At 38.2% G+C, this 20887-nt stretch overlaps 1 protein-coding gene across 2 annotated transcripts in view; it reads right to left on the minus strand.

Annotated features, from left to right (window-relative positions):
* Positions 1–20887, minus strand: part of COMMD1 (copper metabolism domain containing 1) — a 143655-nt gene that overhangs the window by 39712 nt on the left and 83056 nt on the right. Inside the window, exon 3 of one of the 2 annotated variants that reach the window (XM_021087481.1) lies at positions 20348–20603. The exons of the other annotated variant lie outside the window; for it this stretch is intronic. Within the exon in view, the coding sequence (XP_020943140.1) occupies positions 20583–20603 (21 nt within the window). The 3' untranslated portion in view covers positions 20348–20582. Of the gene's footprint in view, positions 1–20347; positions 20604–20887 lie in introns of those variants that run through there. 2 annotated transcript variants of the gene reach the window in all.

The following is a 20887-nucleotide window of genomic DNA, read 5'->3' on the forward strand; positions in this document are numbered from 1 at the left end:
ACTATGTAGTATATAGATTTTGATAGGTGTGCATTCTTCTACCCCATTCATGATACACAGAATCAGGTTTCTTAGAATTTGGGTAAAATGTCCACTAGTCCCACAAGTTCCTCTCTCTTGGCTCTCTCTCTTTTTATTGGTCTTTCTGTCTTTCCAGGGCTGCACCAGCGGTTTACGTAAGTTCCCAGGCTAGGGATGCAATCAGAGCTGTAGCCACCAGCCTACGCCAGGGCCAGAGCAACACGGGATCCATCTGAGCTGTGTCTGCAAACTACACCACAGCTCACGATCCTTAACCCACTGAGTGAGGCCAGGGATGGAACCTGTATCCTCACGGATGCCAGTCAGATTTGTTAAACTCTGAGCCACAAGAGTAACTCCTCATATTTTTAAAAAAGTTATAATGTGTTTTACTTTTTTCTCAAGTATAATAGTTCTACATTGTCTTAGGAAAGTTACTTAAATTCTTTTAAATTCCTGCATACAAAAATGATATTTAAAGTACCTTCAAATATCTGAAAAGTGCTCCATGAGTAGAAAATGTGCCTTTTGGCTTGTTAGAATTACTTCTAAAACATCTGCAATTTAATAAAGAACACTAAAATTCTTAGTTTTCCAGTCCTCATTTTAAACGCACAAATTTAAATATAACAAAAAATATGACAACTATAATACCTCATTCACAAAAAGCTCTTTTCTCGGGGGTAAAGGGTATGACATCAATGTGATACCCATGGACATACCCATTGTTCCTCAGAATTTGGTCAAATGTGTTTTCAGATGTCCTGCTGGACTACATTATGGCCGAGCCAACCATTTTAGTTATCCCTGAAATCCATTTTCTGAGGTAAGTCAATCCCACAGGAATACACTGGGCTCATCCAGACAAGCAAAAAGAAGGCACAGGCCCTGTCTATTCTTTTTATTTTTATTTTTTACAGTTTCAATCTTAGAACTCAGTTCAGTAGTCTCAAATGTGTATTTGGATCATGAATAGTTGAGAATATTTCATCCACTGGAAAAGCAAGGTGGAAGCATCTTCCATTTCCTTTCATTATACAAAATCCATTAATAAAAATTTGACACAAAAAGCAAGACAAAAAAACACAAAAAACAAACAAACAAAAACAACAACAAAAAAGCAAGACAAGTCCCTTCCAAAATATAGGAACAGGAAGCTCCTGTATGGTGCAGTGGGCTAAAGATCCGGTGTTGCTGCAGCTGTAGCTTAGGTAGCAACTGCCCCCCACAGGTTTGATCCCTGGCCTAGAACTTCCACATGCTGTGGGTGCAGCCAAAAAAAATTATATATATGTGAAGAAATTATTTCTCAATAGCTTATCTTGGTCTTCATTTCCTTTCCAGAGGTCCCAACTTCTAATGGTTCCATGTTCTGTTGCTATGAGTAATATCCTGCCTTAAATGCCCTGCATTACTAAGAAGACTTTTAATGCTGTATCATTTTTTTCCCTGTAAGTGCTCCCACATTTATCTTCCTCTCATTATTTTGTGACTCATTTTTTTAATATTCTGAGCAGTCTGGAGCATATACCTTTCTAAGGAGGTTAGGTAGGCATCAGAATTATAAAAGATATTGAGAATGACACTTTTTTTTTTTTTTTTGGTCGTTTTGCCTTTTTTTTCTGGGGCCGCTCCCACAGCATATGGAGGTTCCCAGGCTAGGTGTCAAAGGCTATGCCACAGCCACAGCCATGCGGGATCTGAGCCGAGTCTGTGACCCACACCACAGCTCATGGCAACACCGGATCCTTAACCCACTGAGCAAGGCCAGGGATCAAACCCACAACGGCATGGTTCTTGGTTGGATTCGTTAACCACTGCGCCACTACAGGAACTCTGAGAATGACACTTTTTAAAATCAATCCAGGTTTTACACATCTTTGAAGACTGGAAGGATCTTCCACAAAGATCTTTTCTTTGGACCAAATGACAAAGAAACTTCAGAGATTAGTAAGAGAATAAACTGTAATGATACATGGAAATTCAAAGAGAAGATCTGTGTGAATACACTAACACATAGCCGATGTCAGTTCCGTTTTCCCCCTAATCTTAGTCTATTGTCACCAAAGTTCTTATCAACAACATCCCAAAGACACCATACTAAAGTTGGAATTAAACTGTGTTGAAATCTACTCAATGACAGTAGAGGAACCAGAAGTCACGGTGAGTGTGAGAGACTGCCATCTATACCTCAATATCCATTGTCCCTTCTTCCACAGTAGTAAAATGGACATGTAACCACTCCGAATAAAAACAAGTCTTTCTCTTCCTTGCAGCTAAGTCTGTCCATATGACTTAGCTCTAATCAATGTGTAAGAACTGTTGTGGCAGCTTCAAGGAATCTTCCTTACAAGATAGGAGACACATAATCTTTGCTCCTTTCTTCTTTGACCCTTTCCTGCAACCTGTTATCTGAGATGTGGATATAATGGCCTCTTGGGACATGAGTAACAGGATTATACCCAAGAAACAATGGAGTGATCTGATAGAAAAGTCTGGAACTCTGACGACTGTGTGGAACAGAGCCTCTGGACTTTCACTTATAAAAGAGAAATAAAATCCTTTTTTATATCTTAATAGATATATTATAAATATCTATAATATAAATATTATATTTTTAGTCTTTGTTAACTTGGACATCTGTAACTGACAGCTGAACTTAATCCCAACTAAAACAATAAGAAAAACATGACAGTGAAGAGATTCCTTTTGATTGAGTTGGAGAGTCATCTCACTAAAGCAAACTGAAAGAGGATGATACAATCTTTGAGAAAGGAGATGAGGGACTTTTACTTATTATTCCTCCAATATATAATGAGGCAGGTCTGAAAGGTTGTTTGTATGGCATAAATAAGGGATTTTTTTTTTTTTTTTTTTTTTTTGCTTTTGAGGGTCACACCCAAGACACATGGAGTTTCCCAGGCTATGAGTCAAATTGGAGCTATAGCTGCAGACCTATGTCAGAGCCACAGCAGTGTGGGATCTGAGCTTCGCGTTACACCACAGCTCATGGCAATGACAGATCCTTAACCCACTGAGCGAGACCAGGGATTGAACCCACAACCTCATGATTCCTAGTCGGATTTGCTTCCACACGCCACAACAGGAACTTTTAAAGAGTGAATTCAGGACTTCCCGTCATGGCTCAGTGGTTAACGAACCTGACTAGCATCCATGAGGATGTGGGTTTGATCCCTGGCCTCGCTCAGTGGGTTAAGGATTTGGTGTTGCCGTGAGCTGTGGTGTAGGTCGCAGATGTGCCTTAGTTCCAGCACTGCTGTGGCTCTGGCACAGGCCAGTGGCTTCAGCTCCAATTTGACTCCTAGCCTGGGAACCTCTATATCCCACCAGAGCAGCCCTAAAAGACAAAAATAAATAAATAAAGAGTGAATTCAGCTCAGTGGATTAGCCAAGTCTCTGGCATGTTCACAGAATGCTGATAGTTGCTATGAAGCCTAATCATGTTGATGACTTGACAGAGTACATAAGCTTACTGAACCATCAACATGCTTTACTGAACATATGGCTTTAAAAACCTTTGGACTATTTACAGTTTTGCTTTCAACCAGTTCTGGGAGGCCCAAATGGAACCAATTATGATATAACTATAGAATGCTTAAAAATCTGTTCCTAAGAGTCACACCTAAGATGATACGTAAAAGAATCACCCTCAATAGCTTAACAGGGTTAAACAACCAATGGGTATGTTATATTAATTACTCTCAGAAATTTGTCAATATAAAAAAAGGAGGAAGAGGCTTGAAAGATTTAAATGTAACAGAAGGCAAAGATCAAAGATGAGAAGAAAGTTTGTTGTGAATCAGATGAGCAATGATGATGCAATATGAAAAAATGGTAAACTTTTCAACACAGCACTAAAAGTTCTTACAACTCTATAAAATGACTATAATTAAAAAAAAAAAACTGATGCTTTCTACAAATTACGAGTTGAGATTTGAGAACTGTATATGGTTCACTGAAACTCCAGAGACCTTAGAAGGCTTAAAAGTTAAATGGAGTTTTAAGATAATCAAAAAGTCCAAAGTACAAGCTAACTGCTGGTCAGTCTAGAAGCCTTTAATGAGACACACTGAGCTTAAGGTGAGTAGGAGCAAAGGGTAATTTTCTTTTTGTTTATTTACATTTTTTGGCCACACCAGGGCATTCGGAAATTCCTGGGCCAGGGACTGAACCCATGCTAAGGCCATGACCTGAACTGCTGCAGTGACAACACCCGATCCTTAACCACTGCCCCATAAGGGTACTCCCAAAGGGTAATTTTCTTTAACAATCTGTAAATTTATTTACATCTTCTCATTAGAGGGCAATAATATACGTAAAGATGGTTCCAGGTGGTATGACTCAGATCTTTCAACCAATGTTGTGAAAGAGAACACATTTAATAAAAAATGTGTACTTTGAGTTCTCCTGTGGTGCAGTAGGTTAAGGATTTGGTGTTTGTCACTGTAGCAGCTGAGGTCGCTTCTATGGCACGGGTTCAATCTCTGGCCCAGGAACTTCCACTTGCCACAGGCCTGGACAAAAAAACCCAAAAACATACTTCGAATTTTGAATTTTGATCTTTTCTTGGACTAGGCAGAGAGTCATAGCTTCCAGTCAGCCACATAATCACGAGGGTAAATAGTCAATACATTTGCAACCATTCCGTACCCAGGCAACATTCTGTTTTTCACTTTCAAAATGGTATTCAATAACATACTGAAATATTCAACACTTTATTATAAAATAGGTTTTGTCTTAGATGATTTTCCCAACTGTAGGTTAATGTAAGTATTCTGAGCATGTTTAAGATAGGCTAGGCTAAGCTATGATGTTGGGTAGGTTAAATGAATTTTCAACTTCGGATATTTTCAACTTAAAATGGGTTGTAAGTTATGGGGACATAACTCCATCCATCATAAGTCGAGGAAGATCTGTAAATGGAAAATAAGATTCACAATCACAGATATTCAACTCACAGCTTTTCAGTACAGTGTATATCAATATACAATTGTTCTTTAATCCTACGTTTGTCACTGAACTTCCAATTATAAGGAAGTTAGTTCCAATTATAAGGAAGTTAGTTCAATTTTATTTATTATTAGTTTTCTTTAGGGCTGTACCACAGCATATGGAGGAAATGTTTCCAGGCCAGGGGTCGAACCAGAGCTGTAGCTGCCAGCCTACACCACAGCCACAGCAACGGGGGATCCAAGCCACATCTGCGACCTACACCACAGCCCAGGACGCTGGATCTGTAACCCACTGAGTGAGGCCAGGGACTGAACCTGCGTCCTCATGGATACTAGTAGGGTTTGTTAACTACTGAGCCTCCAGTAGTTAACAGGAACTCCAGAAATTTTTTTTTAAATAGCAATAGCATGTTCCTTGCCTAGTTCAAGCTCCGGAATATCAGTTGTGCATTCTCTAAGGAGAAACAAAATCAAATTTAAAGGAAAAGACTTTTCTCAGTTTTGTTTTTTCCAATGATGAGAAATATATTTTTAATGCCACATGACATAAGTCAGCTTACAAAATTAAGTCTTTACAGCAAGGCTTATGATTCTTTGTCCCTCTCAGCAAGCCTTTTCCTAAGTGATAAATTCTTTCCTAAACTGAATTATTCAAAGCTGAACAATAAGATATCAGAAAGGACAAAGAAAGCGAGAAAAAAAAGGGGGGGGGGAATTTTTTCTTCTTTTTTTCAACAAAAGAAGATACAGAATTATATAATGCATACATTGTGCTTAAGGATATTTTTTAAAGGTCTCAGGATAAAATGAAAGAAAATACACAAAATATTTTATTGGGATGGTAGAATTGGTACTTAGGATTTACCGCTTTTTCTGTTATTCAAATTTTCTCCAACATTAGTTTTAACACTTTTATAATTAGAAAGTGAACATTAAAAATAAGTCAAAAGTTCCCGTCATGGCGCAGTGGTTAACGAATCCGACCAGGAACCATGAGGTTACAGGTTCGATCCCTGGCCTTGCTCAGTGGGTTAAGGATCCGGCATTGCCATGAGCTGTGGTGTAGGTTGCAGACGCGGACTGGATCCCACATTGCTGTGGCTGTGGTGTAGGCCGGTGGCTACAGCTCGGATTAGACCCCTAGCCTGGGAATCTCCATATGCTGTGGGTGTGGCCCTAGAAAAGGCAAAAAGACAAAAAAAATGAAAAAAAAAAAAGTCAAAAGTAAGAAAACCCTTTTAAAAATGAATCTTTTTTTTTTGGTTAAATACTTCAAGCATACTTTTTCTGTGCTATGATCTAATGTTCTCAGGCCTTAACTCATATATACTGAGCCAACATCTTAATAAGATCTCTAGGTGCACATTAAAGCATTGTTTTAAAGTATTCATCTAGAAAAAAACACCAGTGTTGATTCCTTTCCTTCCTGTCATCTACAATGATCACGTTTTTGAATTTACCTACTAGATATAGATATAGATGTAGATAGATACAGATGTTAGATACAGTCATGTAATTCAGTAAATATTGACAATAATAGGCAATAATAGGAAAATATATATTAATACACCACTACAATTTGGATAATTTTTTTAAAAGACAGCATAGTTCCAAATGTCAAATCCAAGCCACCATCCCCTACTACTTTAACAGCATCCATTGAAATGGACTAAAAGCAGATTGCACTTACATCAGAGTCTTTAAATAAAGTCTGAAACCCATTAATGAGGAAACACTAGAACCGTAGGGTGGCATGACAGTGCAGTATTGAAATGACTAAGTCCTGACTCTACCTTATTAAGGCAATTTTGTTCAGGTACTTTGAAATGTCCATCTGGGGCAGAGTTTATCAATCCTGGAACTACTGATAGTTTGTGTTGAATAATTCTTTGTCGTGGAGACTGTCCTGTGCACTGTAGGAGATTTAACAGCATCCTTGGCCTCTACGTACTAAGCTGAAACAATCAAAAAGGTTTCCTGATGTTGCCAAATGTCCTCTGAGGACAACCCTTCCCTGAAAGCCCCAATGAAAACTACTGATGTAGGAAGAGAACAACCAACAGAAAGGGGTCCCGTCTATATAGGTCAATGATCCTATTTGGGATTTTCCTCTTAAAGACACATCTAAGAGTATAACTGAGTTCAGAAATTACAGACACATCTGTGAAATGTTTTGAAAGCTCTATAGCAACAAGGGTTAGGTCTGTTTTTCTCTGGCTATTGTATTCACAGCAGTTTCTGGCCCTTGGTAGTGTTTGACAATGTCTGTTCAATGTGCTAAAACATGTAGACACTCTACCTTTAGTGTTGGACAGTCAACAATAATTCAATTTTCAGGATAAACTATCATGATTTCTACTACGGGTATTATCATTTCTTAAATGTATTTATCTCATCCATTTTAACTAAAAAAAAATCTACTATTTAAATTATATCTAAAAATTAATTATTAAGACCTATGATGTAGGAGTTCCCACTGTGGCACAACTCCATCAGTGGCTCCATCTCTGAGTGATGAGACACTGGTTCAATACTCAACCCAGCAGAGTGCGTTAAGGATCTGGCATACAATGTAGGCTGCAACTGCACTGCAGACCTAATCCCTGGTCTGGGAACTCCATATGCTGTGGGTGGGGTGACCATAAAAAGAAAAAATAAATTGGCTACTTAAAAAAAAAAAAAACAAAAAACAAATTACACTCTTGGAAAATGGGGGGACAGCAAAGGGAAGTAGGAAATTAGCATAAGAAAGAAAGTAAACCTCTTCAGAAATCTGTGCTGAAGATCTAGCAGCTCAGGGTACTATATTTGAAGAAGACAGAAGAAATTTTAGGTGCTGTCACTTTTCTGTCCAGACTGCTCTCTCTTTGCTTGGCTTATTGTTTAGAACTCATCTAAGGCCTCACTCTCTAAGTGTTCTCCAAATACTCTAGACAAGTAGTTCTTGAACTTTTTTTTTTTGGAGACACAGACTTGCTTTCAAAATCTAATGAAGTAAATGGCAATTATACAAGGGGGGGAAATCTGATGAAAACTATGAACTCTCTTCCTAGAAAAAGGCACTTAACACACAAACTTTACTATATAACATGGGGGAGTTTGTGTATCTTCTGATGGACAGTGGTTTCTCTCAGTCCTGCATCACCATTAGTTTTTATTGTCCATATTGTACAATTTAGCAATTCAAGTAAGTGGTGAAATAGTTTCTCACTAAATCAACTTAAATCACATAGCTTCTAGTCGGTCATCTGGGCAGCTGGTATGGTGATTCTGAGAATCTCATAAAATAGAATATGTGAGAAAAGTGCTTATGAAGTACTAAGGATACCTAGCCTTAAGTAAAATATTCATTTCTGTCTCCCCAACCACATTAAAAAGAACTTGGGAGTAGGGACTGTATTTTAACTCTCCTGAATACTTTTTGGTATACAGTAAAACTTAATGTTTCTTAGTATCTATCGTCTGGCCTGCTTCCAAAGTTGAGGGTGATGGTGGGAGTAATCACTCTAATCTGCATCCAGAGCTAACACACAGAGACTACTTTATTTGCTCCACAAGAACTTCATCCACCTAGTCCTATCTTTGTAAGTCAGGAATTAGTTCACCTCTTCACATACTCCAGAGTACTGTAGCTACTACAGAAGGCAGCTACATTTGAAAAAATGAAGGCTTTGTAAATCATGAGCTGGAGAAAGAGAGAAAAAAAAAAAAGAAATTCATCAAGTTTCTTTTCTCAAAACTGGCATTTGCTAAATTTTTGAATCATGTTGTCAAGATTTATTGCAAAGAAAATGAACTGCTTAGAAGATTAAGCCAATAGGTAATAGGTCTAAGCTCTTCTCTTTGCTTAGCTTCTTCAATGATTGTTTCATAGAGAGTTCTACACTATTTAATTTTCAGGCAAAAAGTTATGGTATATGATGAGTACCATAATGGACAACAGCTCTGTTAAAAGACAAAAGGTTCTGTATAAACTGTACCTTCTTTTGGAGTCCAAACTCTTCATACACTATTTTCCCTTGACTTTGAAAGTTGCCTAGTATTTTTGTCCACAGTTCCTCAGATCACATCATCATAAACTTTATTGGTCAGAACTGCATATTATTAGTGCCTGTCATATCTCCTTATCCGGATCAAATTCTGTGTAGCACAAATTAGCTACACATTTAGCACTTGCTAAAGGAGAGCTGGAATAAAGTTATATGACTTATCCGGGACTCATCTTCTTTTTCTATAAAAATAATATTAATAATTCCAGTTCAAATATCTGTGTCACAGATCAAATTAACATGACTGTGGTAACAGAGAGCCTCTAAGAGTTTATAAATGGAAGAAAACAGATCATTCTTCTCATGGTCAAAGCCCAGTTCCTTGGAGATCCTACATATACATGAGCAATAGCCAATTCTCACCAGACTGTTCCTTTGATAGGGAATGGGAGAAGGAATAGAACCCTGGTCCTAAAGTCCTATTCTGTTACTTCTTTTTGCTTTTCTTTGACACTGGCTGCTAGGCCACAATGCTTGGTTCACTCTTTGAGAAAAAGAATATAAAACAAGAAACAGAATAACTCCAGTTCTTTTAAATCTATTTAAAAACAAGACACTTACAGAAAACCAGGAAAGGCACTACACAACACACACACATTTCTTTTTCTTTTCTGGCTGCCCCGTGGCATATGGAGTTCCCAGGTCAAGGATCAGATCCAAGCCGCAGTTGTGACCTATGCCACAGCTGCAGCAACACAGGATCCTTTAACTCACTGTGCCAGGCTGGGGATCAAACCTGCATCCCAATGCTCCAGAGATGATGCTGTCAATCCTGTTGTGCAGCAGCAGGAACACCATAGAATATATTAAAGAGTTATTTTCACATTTCTAAATTCTGTGCCTTAATTTTCAACTTAAATTGGTAGTTTTAAAAAATAAGGCCAACACAAAAATCAGTAAGAAGGATCAAAGTAGGATAAAAAAAAAAAAAAAAGCAAGAGATGAACTAGGAGGTAGATTAGAAGGTTATCAGAAATAGGATAAACACCTTTCCCTTCAAAATTATGCCTCCCGGAGCTCCTGTTGTGCTGCAGTGGAAACGAATCCCACTAGGAACTATGAGGTCACAGATTCAATCCCTGGCCTCACTCAGTGGGTTAAGGATCTGGCGTTGCTGTGAGCTGTGGTGTAGGTCACAGAGGCGGCTTGGATCCCGAGTTGCTGTGGCTGTGGCGCAGGCTGGCGGCTACAGCTACAAATAGACCCCTAGCTTGGGAACCTTCACATGCTGTGGACGTGGCCCTAAAAGACAAAAGAAAAAACAAAAAAAAAATTATACCTCTCTTCAACCTAATGTTACAAAAACTAATTGGACAGAATGAAAGTCTGTTACATAAGCCACAAATTCAAGTAAATCTGCAAATTAAAATCTAGGCTTGGTGAATCACATTGAAGGAAAATAAACAAATGGATTACAAGTTTGCTGCCAAAATTTGCAAAAATTTTGGAAATTATTGATATATTTAATACAAATAAGAGGGAAGCTAAAAGGCAAAAAGAACACCTGGAGGTTAGCAGCAGGAAAGCTATAAAAGCAGCAAAGAACAAAAGTACTTCTTAAGGATCATGGTTTTTTGTGGCAAATATTTTGGTGGCCCCTTCCCCCTAGAGAAACAAAGATATTCTACAAATGATATAACAAATATTTCTAAATGCCACAGTTGCATGATACAGAGATATTATGAGCAATAACACTTATTACTTAAGGCATGGTTTAAAGGGTCATTCAAATAATTATTTTATTTCCTATCTTTCAGACTTTAACCACATACAAATGCACACTCAGTTACTATGGTAAAAACCTGTAAATCTGTAATATTTATAAATCAAAATAATGAGTGCTCAGATAAAAACTGTAAGCTGACACAAGTATTCAAGAAAAAAATTATATAGACACTAACCAGAAAGTAGAAGTAAAGTAAAATACACATACCCCCCAAAGCCCAGCACAATAAACTTAGAAACAACTGGCTCAGTGTATCTGTGGTTACTAAAAAATAAGTTACCACCCACCTGGTAAAATTATATAGGACCTCTCTTAAAACAGTTAACTCCATATTCATCCTTAATGTTCTTCTTTCAATCTTCATTCATATAAGGTAGTTCAAAGATGTGAGAGGAGAACTATTAGTTTAGAGAAGTAAAATTCTCGGCAGAATGAGTTAGAGAAGTCCAGAATTATTAGCCTCCAGTGACATCTGACCATTCATTCATTCATTCATTCCAAGTTTATATTTGATATCACTATGCCTTACACTATCATAAGCACCTGTGCTTCAATAAGAATAGCATAATTCCTACTTTCACGGCCCTTAAAGTCTGGTGAGACAGACAGCAACTACAACTGAGACAGACAATGTAAAAAGGGAAAAGTGCCTGGTGGCTCAGTGGGTTAAGGATCCAGTATTGTCACTGCTGTAGTGTAGGTGTGATCCCTGGCTCTGGAACTTCCACATGCTTTGGGCACAGCCAAAAAGAAAAAGAGAAAGGGAGGAGCTATGGAAGGTAGTGTAGTGGGGGGACCAACAGAGACAGAGAAGTCAAGGAAATAAATTTCCATAATCAAGGAACATTTAGAGAACTGGTTAGGTTAAGTTTCCCAGGGTAAGCACCTATGCTTCCTCCATACTATTCATAGGAAGAATACCACCTCTAGCCTGGGAATTTCATATGCCATGGGTATGGTCCAGAAAGTAAAAGGTAGAATTAATTTAAATTAAAACAAACAAACAAACAAAAAAAAACAAGGGGAGTTCCAGTTGTGGCTCAGCTGGTTATGAACCAGACTAGTATCCATGAGGATGTGGGTTTGATTCCTGGCCTTGCTCAGTGCATTGAGGATCTGGCATTGTGTGAACTGTGGTGTACCTAGGTCACAGACACGGCTCAGATCCCACATTACTATGGCTGTGGCGCAGACTGGCAGCTGTGGCTGCAATTTGACCCCTAGCCTTCCATATGCTGTAGGTGTGGCCATAAAAAGCAAAAAATAAATAAATAAAACAAAGAATTTCAGTTTCCAATAAACACCTTTGGGAGGTAAAAGCATTAACTGGCCTGATATCTTCATCAAAGGTGGCACTATTACCTCAGTACCAGCATATAAAATACATAAAAAAGCTCAGTTATTACTCAATTTCTTTTATTAATAAAACAGGCAGAAGAAAATACAAATCTATGTATTTGGATGGATGTAATTTATCAAGCCAAGATAAGCAGAAGTATTTATCATTATGAACAAAACAGAGATCCAATTTTTTTTGGCCACATCTATGGCATGTGGAAGTTCCAGGGCCAGGGATCGAACCATGCCACAGCAGTGACCTAAGCCACTGCAGTCACTACGCTGGATCCTTAACTCACTGTGCCATAAGGGAACTCCTGGAGATCCAAAATTTTTGATCCAGAAAGTAGAAGTGGATTCATTTGAAATAAATTAAAGCCACAAATGAATTAAGTTTCAGGCTGAAGCCCATCATGTAAGATGATGGCACCTCACCGACTAAATGTAATATTGCATCCCTATATTAGTCATGGATATCTGGAGAAGAGTGACGTTTCTGGTGGTGTGAACCTAAAAGATCCCCACAATCTTTTAGGAGTAGGGAGTACAGCAGTGTGAAGAGGAAAATGGTTATTAATGGCCAAGGAAAAATTCTGTACTAAAAACTTAACACAACAAAAAGCAAGTAGAGAGAGGTGTATGAAAAGCTTCAGCAAGGTAAATCAATGCTGCTAATATATAATTCCAAAGAGTCCAACTTTAACTCTCTTCCCAAAATATTTTAATTTAGTCTTTCAGATTTTAACTTTTAGGTATATTGTATCTAATTGCACCATGAAAAATAAAAGTAAAGCAGGATTCATTTGACATAAATTTTTGAAAAGGGAAACTATACTATGAAAACAGAGAGAGAGATTTCATGAATGATTCTTCACTGAGACAGAGCATGGTTAGGGAAAGAGAATGAATTTAACAGCCAGGGAGAATTGTGTTCAACCCTTAACCCTTCTATTTGAGTTGTATGACCTTGAGTACACTGTTTAAAGTCACTAAAACTTTTTCCTCATTTATGTACCTTAAAATATCATCTTAAGAACTGGCATATAAGAGGCACTCGCTAAGTGGTTATTATTATAATTTTTATGGAATTGCTGAATTTTTCCCTGGATGACTTTTGATCAATTAAACTACACGTTACTGTGCCAGAAAATACCTGACCAATTCAAAATTCCTTAATTCCTATGGAATTCTTGGTCGTAAGGGCTTTTTTGTTGGTGTTCAGTAGAAAGTCTGTGGATTTTTTTGGCTGTGCCTAGGACACGTGGAAGTTCCTAGGCCAAGGATTGAACCCATGCCACAGTGGTAACCAAAGCCACAGCAGCAGTGATAAGGGCAGATCCTTAACCTGCTGAGCCATCAGGGAACTCCAGAAAGTTTTGAATAAGGAAAAAGAACAGGTCTTTTTTTTTTTTTTAATCAATTTTTTTCTTTTTCTTTTTCTTTTTTTTTTTTTTTTGTCTTTTTTGCCCTTTCTAGGGCCATACCCACAGCATATGGAGGTTCCCAGGCTAGGGGTCAAATCGGAGCAGCAGCCACCGGCCTACACCAGAGCCACAGCAACTCAGGATCCAAGCCGTGTCTGCAACCTACACCACAGCTCACGGCAACGCCAGATCCTTAACCCACTGAGCAAGGCAAGGGATCGAACCCCTAACCTCATGGTTCCCATTCGGATTCGTTAACCACTGTGCCACGACAGGAACTCCAAGAACATGTGTTTTAAGATATTTTATTTTGTTAACTTCCAGAAGATAGGACATACTACCCTTTGGCATATCTCATATTTAACACTCTACAGGCAGATACATTCCTCTGACATATAGGACTGTACTTTTCTACATGTCCATAACAACTACCAGAAACTGGCCAGCTATGCTGAAAATTGTAATAAGGACTTGCAGTATAGCGTAGGGAACTCTACCCAATATTCTGTGATAATCTATATGAGAAAAGAATCTTAAAAACAAAGGTGTGTATATATGTATAACTGAATCACCTACTATACAGCAGAAATTATCACATTATAAACCAACTATACTTCAATAAAACTTAAAAAAAAAATTGTAACCCAGACTATACAGCTCTGGTGGTATGATACAAGGAGCAAGTTAATTCCTCCAATATTTAATTTACATGCTGGGAGTTCCCGTCATGGCTCAGAGGAAACAAATCTGATTAGTATCCATGAGTCTGCAGGTTTGATTTCTGGCCTCACTCAGTGGGTTAAGGATCCGGCATTGCCATGAGCTCTAGTGTAGGTGGCAGACGTGGCTCGGATCTGGTATTGCTGTGGCTGTGGTGTGGGCCGGCAGCTATACTTCCAATTCGACCCCTAGCCTGGGAACCTCCATATGCCACTGGTGCGGCCCTAAAAGACTATTTAAATAAATAAATAAATACTTAATAAGTAAATAAATAAAATTTAAAAAAAATAAAGTGCACATGCTGTGCAGGAGCTAGAAAAGCAGCCAGCACCACCTAACCCTACAATGCTATTCTCACTTCTCTCTGAATCAAGTCAGCCAATCAACTTCTTAAAGAGAAGCCATTCTAATACTTCATCAGGTGAAAGAGAAGAGCACAGGCTTGTTCTCTTTAAGGCTGGAACCCAATTACTGAGCCTTTTCTGAATAAGATATATTCTTTATGTCTGTCACTTTGATTGCACAAAAAATAAATTTATAAGCTTGGGATGGTTTCCTAAAGGAAACATGAAGGTTGTTGTATTTTCCACTTCAAGGAAAGAGGAAAAGAAATGGCATCTAGCTCAACTAAGCAAAATAACTTAATATCAGTTTCAGAAATGTGCTAACCCAATTTCAGGCACAATTTTCTGGCCCTTCAAAGACAGGAAACAAATGCAAGCATCCTGGACAGTAAACTTCATTATCTACTTGTGTTCCTAGAGACAATGGATGAAAATTTTAAAAAATAAGCATATACACATATACATGCATTTGTGTGTATGTTTGTGTTAATAAAGTTATTATCTTCCATTAGAAATCGAGTTTTAAGGAAGCCTACCAATAAAACTTATTTTTTAAAAAAGAAGGAGAAATAACAATGCCCTAGATCACAGAAAATTAGGTGGGAAAAACCATAGCTATTATTACAATAATAGCTATCAAAAAAATTCAGAACCATTTTGGACTTCTCAGTTATTGGGAACTGCTGCTATTAATAACAATAACTTGCAGTTCCTATTGTGGCTCAGGGGATTAAGAAGCATGCAGGTTCGATCCCTGGCCTTACTAAGTGGGTTAAGAATCTCGTGTTGCTTCAAGCTGTGGCGTAGATCACAGATGCAGTTCAGATCTGGCGCTGCTGTGGCTGTGGCGTAGGCCTGAAGCTGTAGCTCTGATTCATCTCCTGAATTGAAACCACTGTCTGAAAACAATGCAACATGATCAGGTAGAGAATTAGTTCTATTTTATACATGAAAAACTGAGACAGTGGTTAAGGAATTCGACTAGGAACCATGAGGCTGAGGGTTTGATTCCTGGCCTTGCTCAGTGGATTAAGGATGCGGCGTTGCTGTGAGCTATGGTGTAGGTCGAAGATGCAGCTCGGATCCCGCATTGCTGTGGCTCTGGTGTAGGCCAGAGGATACAGCTCCCATTAGACCCCTAGCCTGGGAACCTCCATATGCTGCACGGATGCAGCCCTAGAAAAGACATAAATAAATAAATAAATAAACAAACAAACAAACTGAGAAAGATTTTTTTTTTTTTTTACTTTTTGCTATTTCTTTGGGCCGCTCCCGCGGCATATGGAGGTTCCCAGGCTAGGGGTCTAATTGGAGCTGTAGCCACTAGCCTACGCCAGAGCCACAGCAACGTGGGATCCGAGCCGCATCTGCAAGCTACACCACAGCTCACGGCAACGCCGGATCATTAACCCACTGAGCAAGGGGCAGGGACCGAACCCGCAACCTCATGGTTCCTAGTCGGATTCGTTAACCACTGCGCCACGACGGGAACTCCGAGAAAGATATATTAAGTGACTTGCCTAATACTACAAAAGTAGCTAATGGTATAGCCAAAACTGGTACCGTGGTTTCCTAACTCCTAGGTTTTTCTACTAATCTGGTAGTTTCAAAATTTAGCCCCAGGATCCTCTTTCAAAGTAACTATTTTATGGAACCCCATCAATTCAACAGATAAAATTGCAGCTGCTCTGACTGAGGTAGATATTTGAGCCAGAGCCCTGTACAGCTATGTTCTACCCTTCCTGTGCCATGATGGACTTCCATCAAATTTCCTATTTCTGACTCATTCCCTATGGGAAATCCATAAAATTAATCTAATCTAAATATGAACAAGACTAAGAACCAATTAAAAAACACTCCTCACAGCTACCATAGCCAAGATTTTTATAGTCACAAATATATACGATGGAAATACAAGTAAAAGTTACATCTAATATGTACCATTTCAAGGATAATGGATACATAGAGTTTACTAATAACTAAACTACTCCCACAATATTGTGTGATACAACAAGAAGGGAGGAGGAGTATTTCATTCTTTGGCAGTACTGTCACCTCATTTACAATTCTGACATAAAAACACTAGCTAAGCCATTTGTTTCCAAAGTTAAATACAGATACCTTTCTTCAAATAAAATTTAAATGAAATCTTAAATGGAAGTTATAAGCTATCCTAGTTAAACAGGGTGGAGTGAGGGCAGTGCCAAGAAGAGTCAGGCAAACCTCTCCAAAGCAGCTAACGGCTCTAGGAATACTAATTTGGAAGAATAGCTGGCCAAAGTGAAGTATGATTTCAAGATTTCTGAGCAGTTTCTGAAATGTAAATGGTAAACAGCATACACTGTTGATGGACTGATATCTGAAGCAGAAGCAGAGGCAACAATACTTGATTTTTAGGCATAAATAAATGTACTTGACTGCAAAGTATAGCATAAACTTCCTGTCCACACCTACCTGAGTAACCAATATATAATAACTCTGTATCCTTCTGCAAAAGGACTATTGCCAGAGCCATGCACAAGGCTCATAAAACAAGGAAGTATTATTTTTTAAAATACCAGCACAAACTTTCCTGAGTTTGAACAGTTATCAACCAGCAGGTCAAGTTTATTAATCCTAAATGCCAAATAGAGAGCAAACCCCAAACCTTTGAAAATAAACCTTAAATTCGGAAGAGAACCAGGATGGAGATGATTGACAGTATATACACACACAAAAAAACCCAAAAAACAAAAAACAATGAGTGACTGAATTTACGAAAAGCATAAGGAAAGTCAGAGCTGATGTCAAAGTTTAAATCATATAAACGTTAATTAAAAACAACAACCACCCATGCATCAGCTCTTTACATTAATAAACTAGCTGTTATTGAGAACTATGTCTGGATACTCACATTGCAACAGAACAAAGGGGGAAAAAATGTATACATGTAAGAACAACTTGATCCCCATGCTGTACAGCAGAAAAAAAAATTTAAAAATAAATAAATAAATAAAATAAACTAGCTGTTGTACTGAAAAATATATCCTGAATTGTAACACACGATAATCTGAAGACTATGTAGTCTTCTGAAAAGGACAGCAGACTGGAACGTGACTTTGTTTTCTTCTTGCCTGCTCTACAGATTACCCATGTGAGCTAAAGCAAATAATTTTTCTCTCAGCACTTTTCATTTGTTAGCAAGGGATTCTGACAGCTATACCACTTACCTCACAATATTGTTATAATTAACTGATAAAACAATATACATGATTTAAAGTACTAAGTACCAAGTACCATGTAACTTGTACACTATGAAATATACCCATTTAACCAATCACAGTAAACAGATGGTTTAACTTATCTTTGTTATTAACTAAACTTAAAAAGAATCTATCTAAATTTACCATCGTTGACTCAAGAAGAAAAATCCCAGGAGTTCCCTTCTTGGCTCGGTGGCTAACGAACCCGACTAGGACCCACGAGGATGTGGGTTCGATCCCTGGCCTCACTCAGTGGGCTGGGGATCTGGCATTGTTGTAAGATGTGGTGTAGGTCTCAGAGGCAGCTCAGATCCCCTGTTGCTGTGGCATGGTATAGGCCAGCAGCTGTAGCTCAGATTAGACTCCTAGCCTGGGAACTTCCATATGCCACAAGTGTGGCCCTGAAAAGCAAAAAAAAAAAAAAAAAAATTCCCTATACCTATATACTGGGAAACCATCTTATCTTAATATCTCTGGTTCTCTCTCAACATTACAGGTACAGAACTGAGAATCTTTACTAATCAGAGGTCAGTGTCAATAAAAACTTATTTCAATGGCCTAAGCAATTTTTCAGTTGAGATTTGAATTTTAACAGAACAAATCATGTATTAAAACAAGGCTGGAGAGACAGTTTGTGAAAACTTTTAGAGAAAGCACTAAATGAGAGGTACCATCTTTTTGAAAGAAAATATATCAGTGTACAAAATAATATGATTCACTTAAACATGTAGTAACCCCTACTCCACTCTGTCCAATGTCCTATGCTACAGAAGTTTGTGCTGTAGAGGTCTGGACCTACACACACTTTAATACAAATTTTTATCTAAATACTGAAATCTTGTTCTAAACTTCCTGCTTGCTGGGAAAACTGAATTACACATGTGAAATAATGTCTCACATAGAATGGGCACTCAGTAACAGTTCCTGGCTGTTCCATCATCAAAAATGCTGAGGATAAAGCTGGTGATTTGGGCCTCATGTGCTAACTGTGTCAAGAATCACTTGTTTTTCTTATTTAGTATGTGACTAAACTGAAGATCTAACAGTCTAGCCTTCAAACACACAGGATGAGACCTTTTCTTTTTTTTTCCCCACTCTTTCTCAAAAGTCAAAAACACTTCTGACGTTATGTACATTGAGAAAACTTACTAGTAACCCAGTAAACATATATGTGCTGACTGGCCATTATACTGCAACTGTAATGTATTTTATACTGTAACAACTTCCTGATCAAGGTAGGTAACATAAAAGGATGAGCTGAACCCTGGTCATCTAAAAACATTAAGGAAACACTGAAGGAGAGTTTGTTAGCTGTGAGTGAAAGGATATACTAAAAGGTTATAGTGGAAAGAAGGGTAGAAAAGACATGAAAACTATATATATAGCAGCTATGACAGAACAAGCAAAAGCATCCAGTCTGAAGAGAGAGGAGAATGTACACAGAAGTACACAGAAGCTGAAAGTGACCAGGCAGAAAAGGGAGGTAAGGAGGGAAGAGAGAGAGAGAGAGAGACAGAGAAAGGGAAAAAAAGTAGGATAAAAGAGAGGTTGAATCCTGGAATAATCCTAGGACTAACTAGGCTCAGTGCCCGTCCACATGCACCCTTACAATACATCTTCCTTTCTTTGATATAATTTGAGCATGACAGCTAATGGAAACCAAAAGGAACAAACTAAATCACAGTCTTCTACCTGACATTTCCACTTCAACAAGATGAATTTCTAAATTCATAATCTCTTTGGGTACATTTTCTGGTGGTTGGCTTTTTTTGCTTTTTAGGGCCGTACCCATGGCATATGGTGGTTCCCAGACTAGGGGTTGAATCGGAGCTACAGCTGCTGGCCTACACCCTAGTCACAGAAACATGGGATCCTTAACCCACCAAGCACGGCCAGGGATTGAACCCACAACCTCATGGTTCCTAGTCAGATTTGTTTCTGCTGCGCCACGACAGGAACTCCTGGATACATTTTCTAACTCCAGCTTTCATCATAAGTAGTCCATCACATCTTTTTATGGGTGTCCCTCCTATAATGTGGTATCTATTATATCCACTAACTGACCATCTGTGATTCAAATTTAACAACTAAATGTAGTAACTTAAGAGCAGGGCAATTCACATAATCAAATATTTGAATTCTTACTATGCAAGGCATTTCCTCTTTAAAAAAAACAAAACAAACTTTTGGAATTCCTGTCATGGCTCAGCAGTTAATGAACCCGACTAGTATCCATGAGGACACGGGTTTGATCTCTGGCTTTGCTCAGTGGGTTAAGGATCTGCCACTCCCATGAGCTGTGGTGTAGGTCACAGACATGGCTCAGAAGTGGCGTTGCTGTGGCTATGGTGTAAGGTGGCAGCTACAGTTCTGACTTGACCCCCAAGCCTGGGAACCTCCATGTGCCATGGGTACAGCCCTAAAAAGACATACACACACACACAAAAAGGAAGAAGAACATAAAAGCAATAAATCCTTGTTGCTTATCTATCTTATGTATAGTAGTTTGTATCTGTTAATTCCCAAAAGGCATTTCTTTTTAAGAAGTAACTTTTTAAAAGGATATTTTTCTGTTTTTCCCTCCAAAGTTTTCTTAATTCAACATTTTCACTCCAAAAAACAATGCCACACTTGCCTTAGTTCAGTAACTGAGGAGAAGGTTCAGTAGACAACTTAAAGCATATCCCATCAGCAGAAGTCATCTAAGAACTATGGTTCCCTCACTCAACTCAGGTATAATACTCGTTACACCAGACAGTCTTGCTTCTAAAGAAAAAGGAAAGTAAATCATGTCCTATAATATTCATGCAATTTATCAACTTAAAGCTAGCAAAAAATGCATATAAATACAGAGAAGTCATAAATGATCCAGGAACCTAAAAATAAAATTTAAAGTAATATACTTTTATTTCTGCCCTGTTTCAAAGAAGAAACCAGCAGAAAAAGAGCAGCAAGGGGAAGTCTATATGAGTGTATTAGGTTCCACTAAGGTAAAGAATTATCAATTTCAAAGAACATACTTTGGGCTTTGAAAAATAGATATATGGCTT

The sequence above is a fragment of the Sus scrofa genome, chromosome 3 (genome assembly GCF_000003025.6).
Source record: "Sus scrofa isolate TJ Tabasco breed Duroc chromosome 3, Sscrofa11.1, whole genome shotgun sequence".
Classification (NCBI taxonomy): domain Eukaryota; kingdom Metazoa; phylum Chordata; class Mammalia; order Artiodactyla; family Suidae; genus Sus; species Sus scrofa.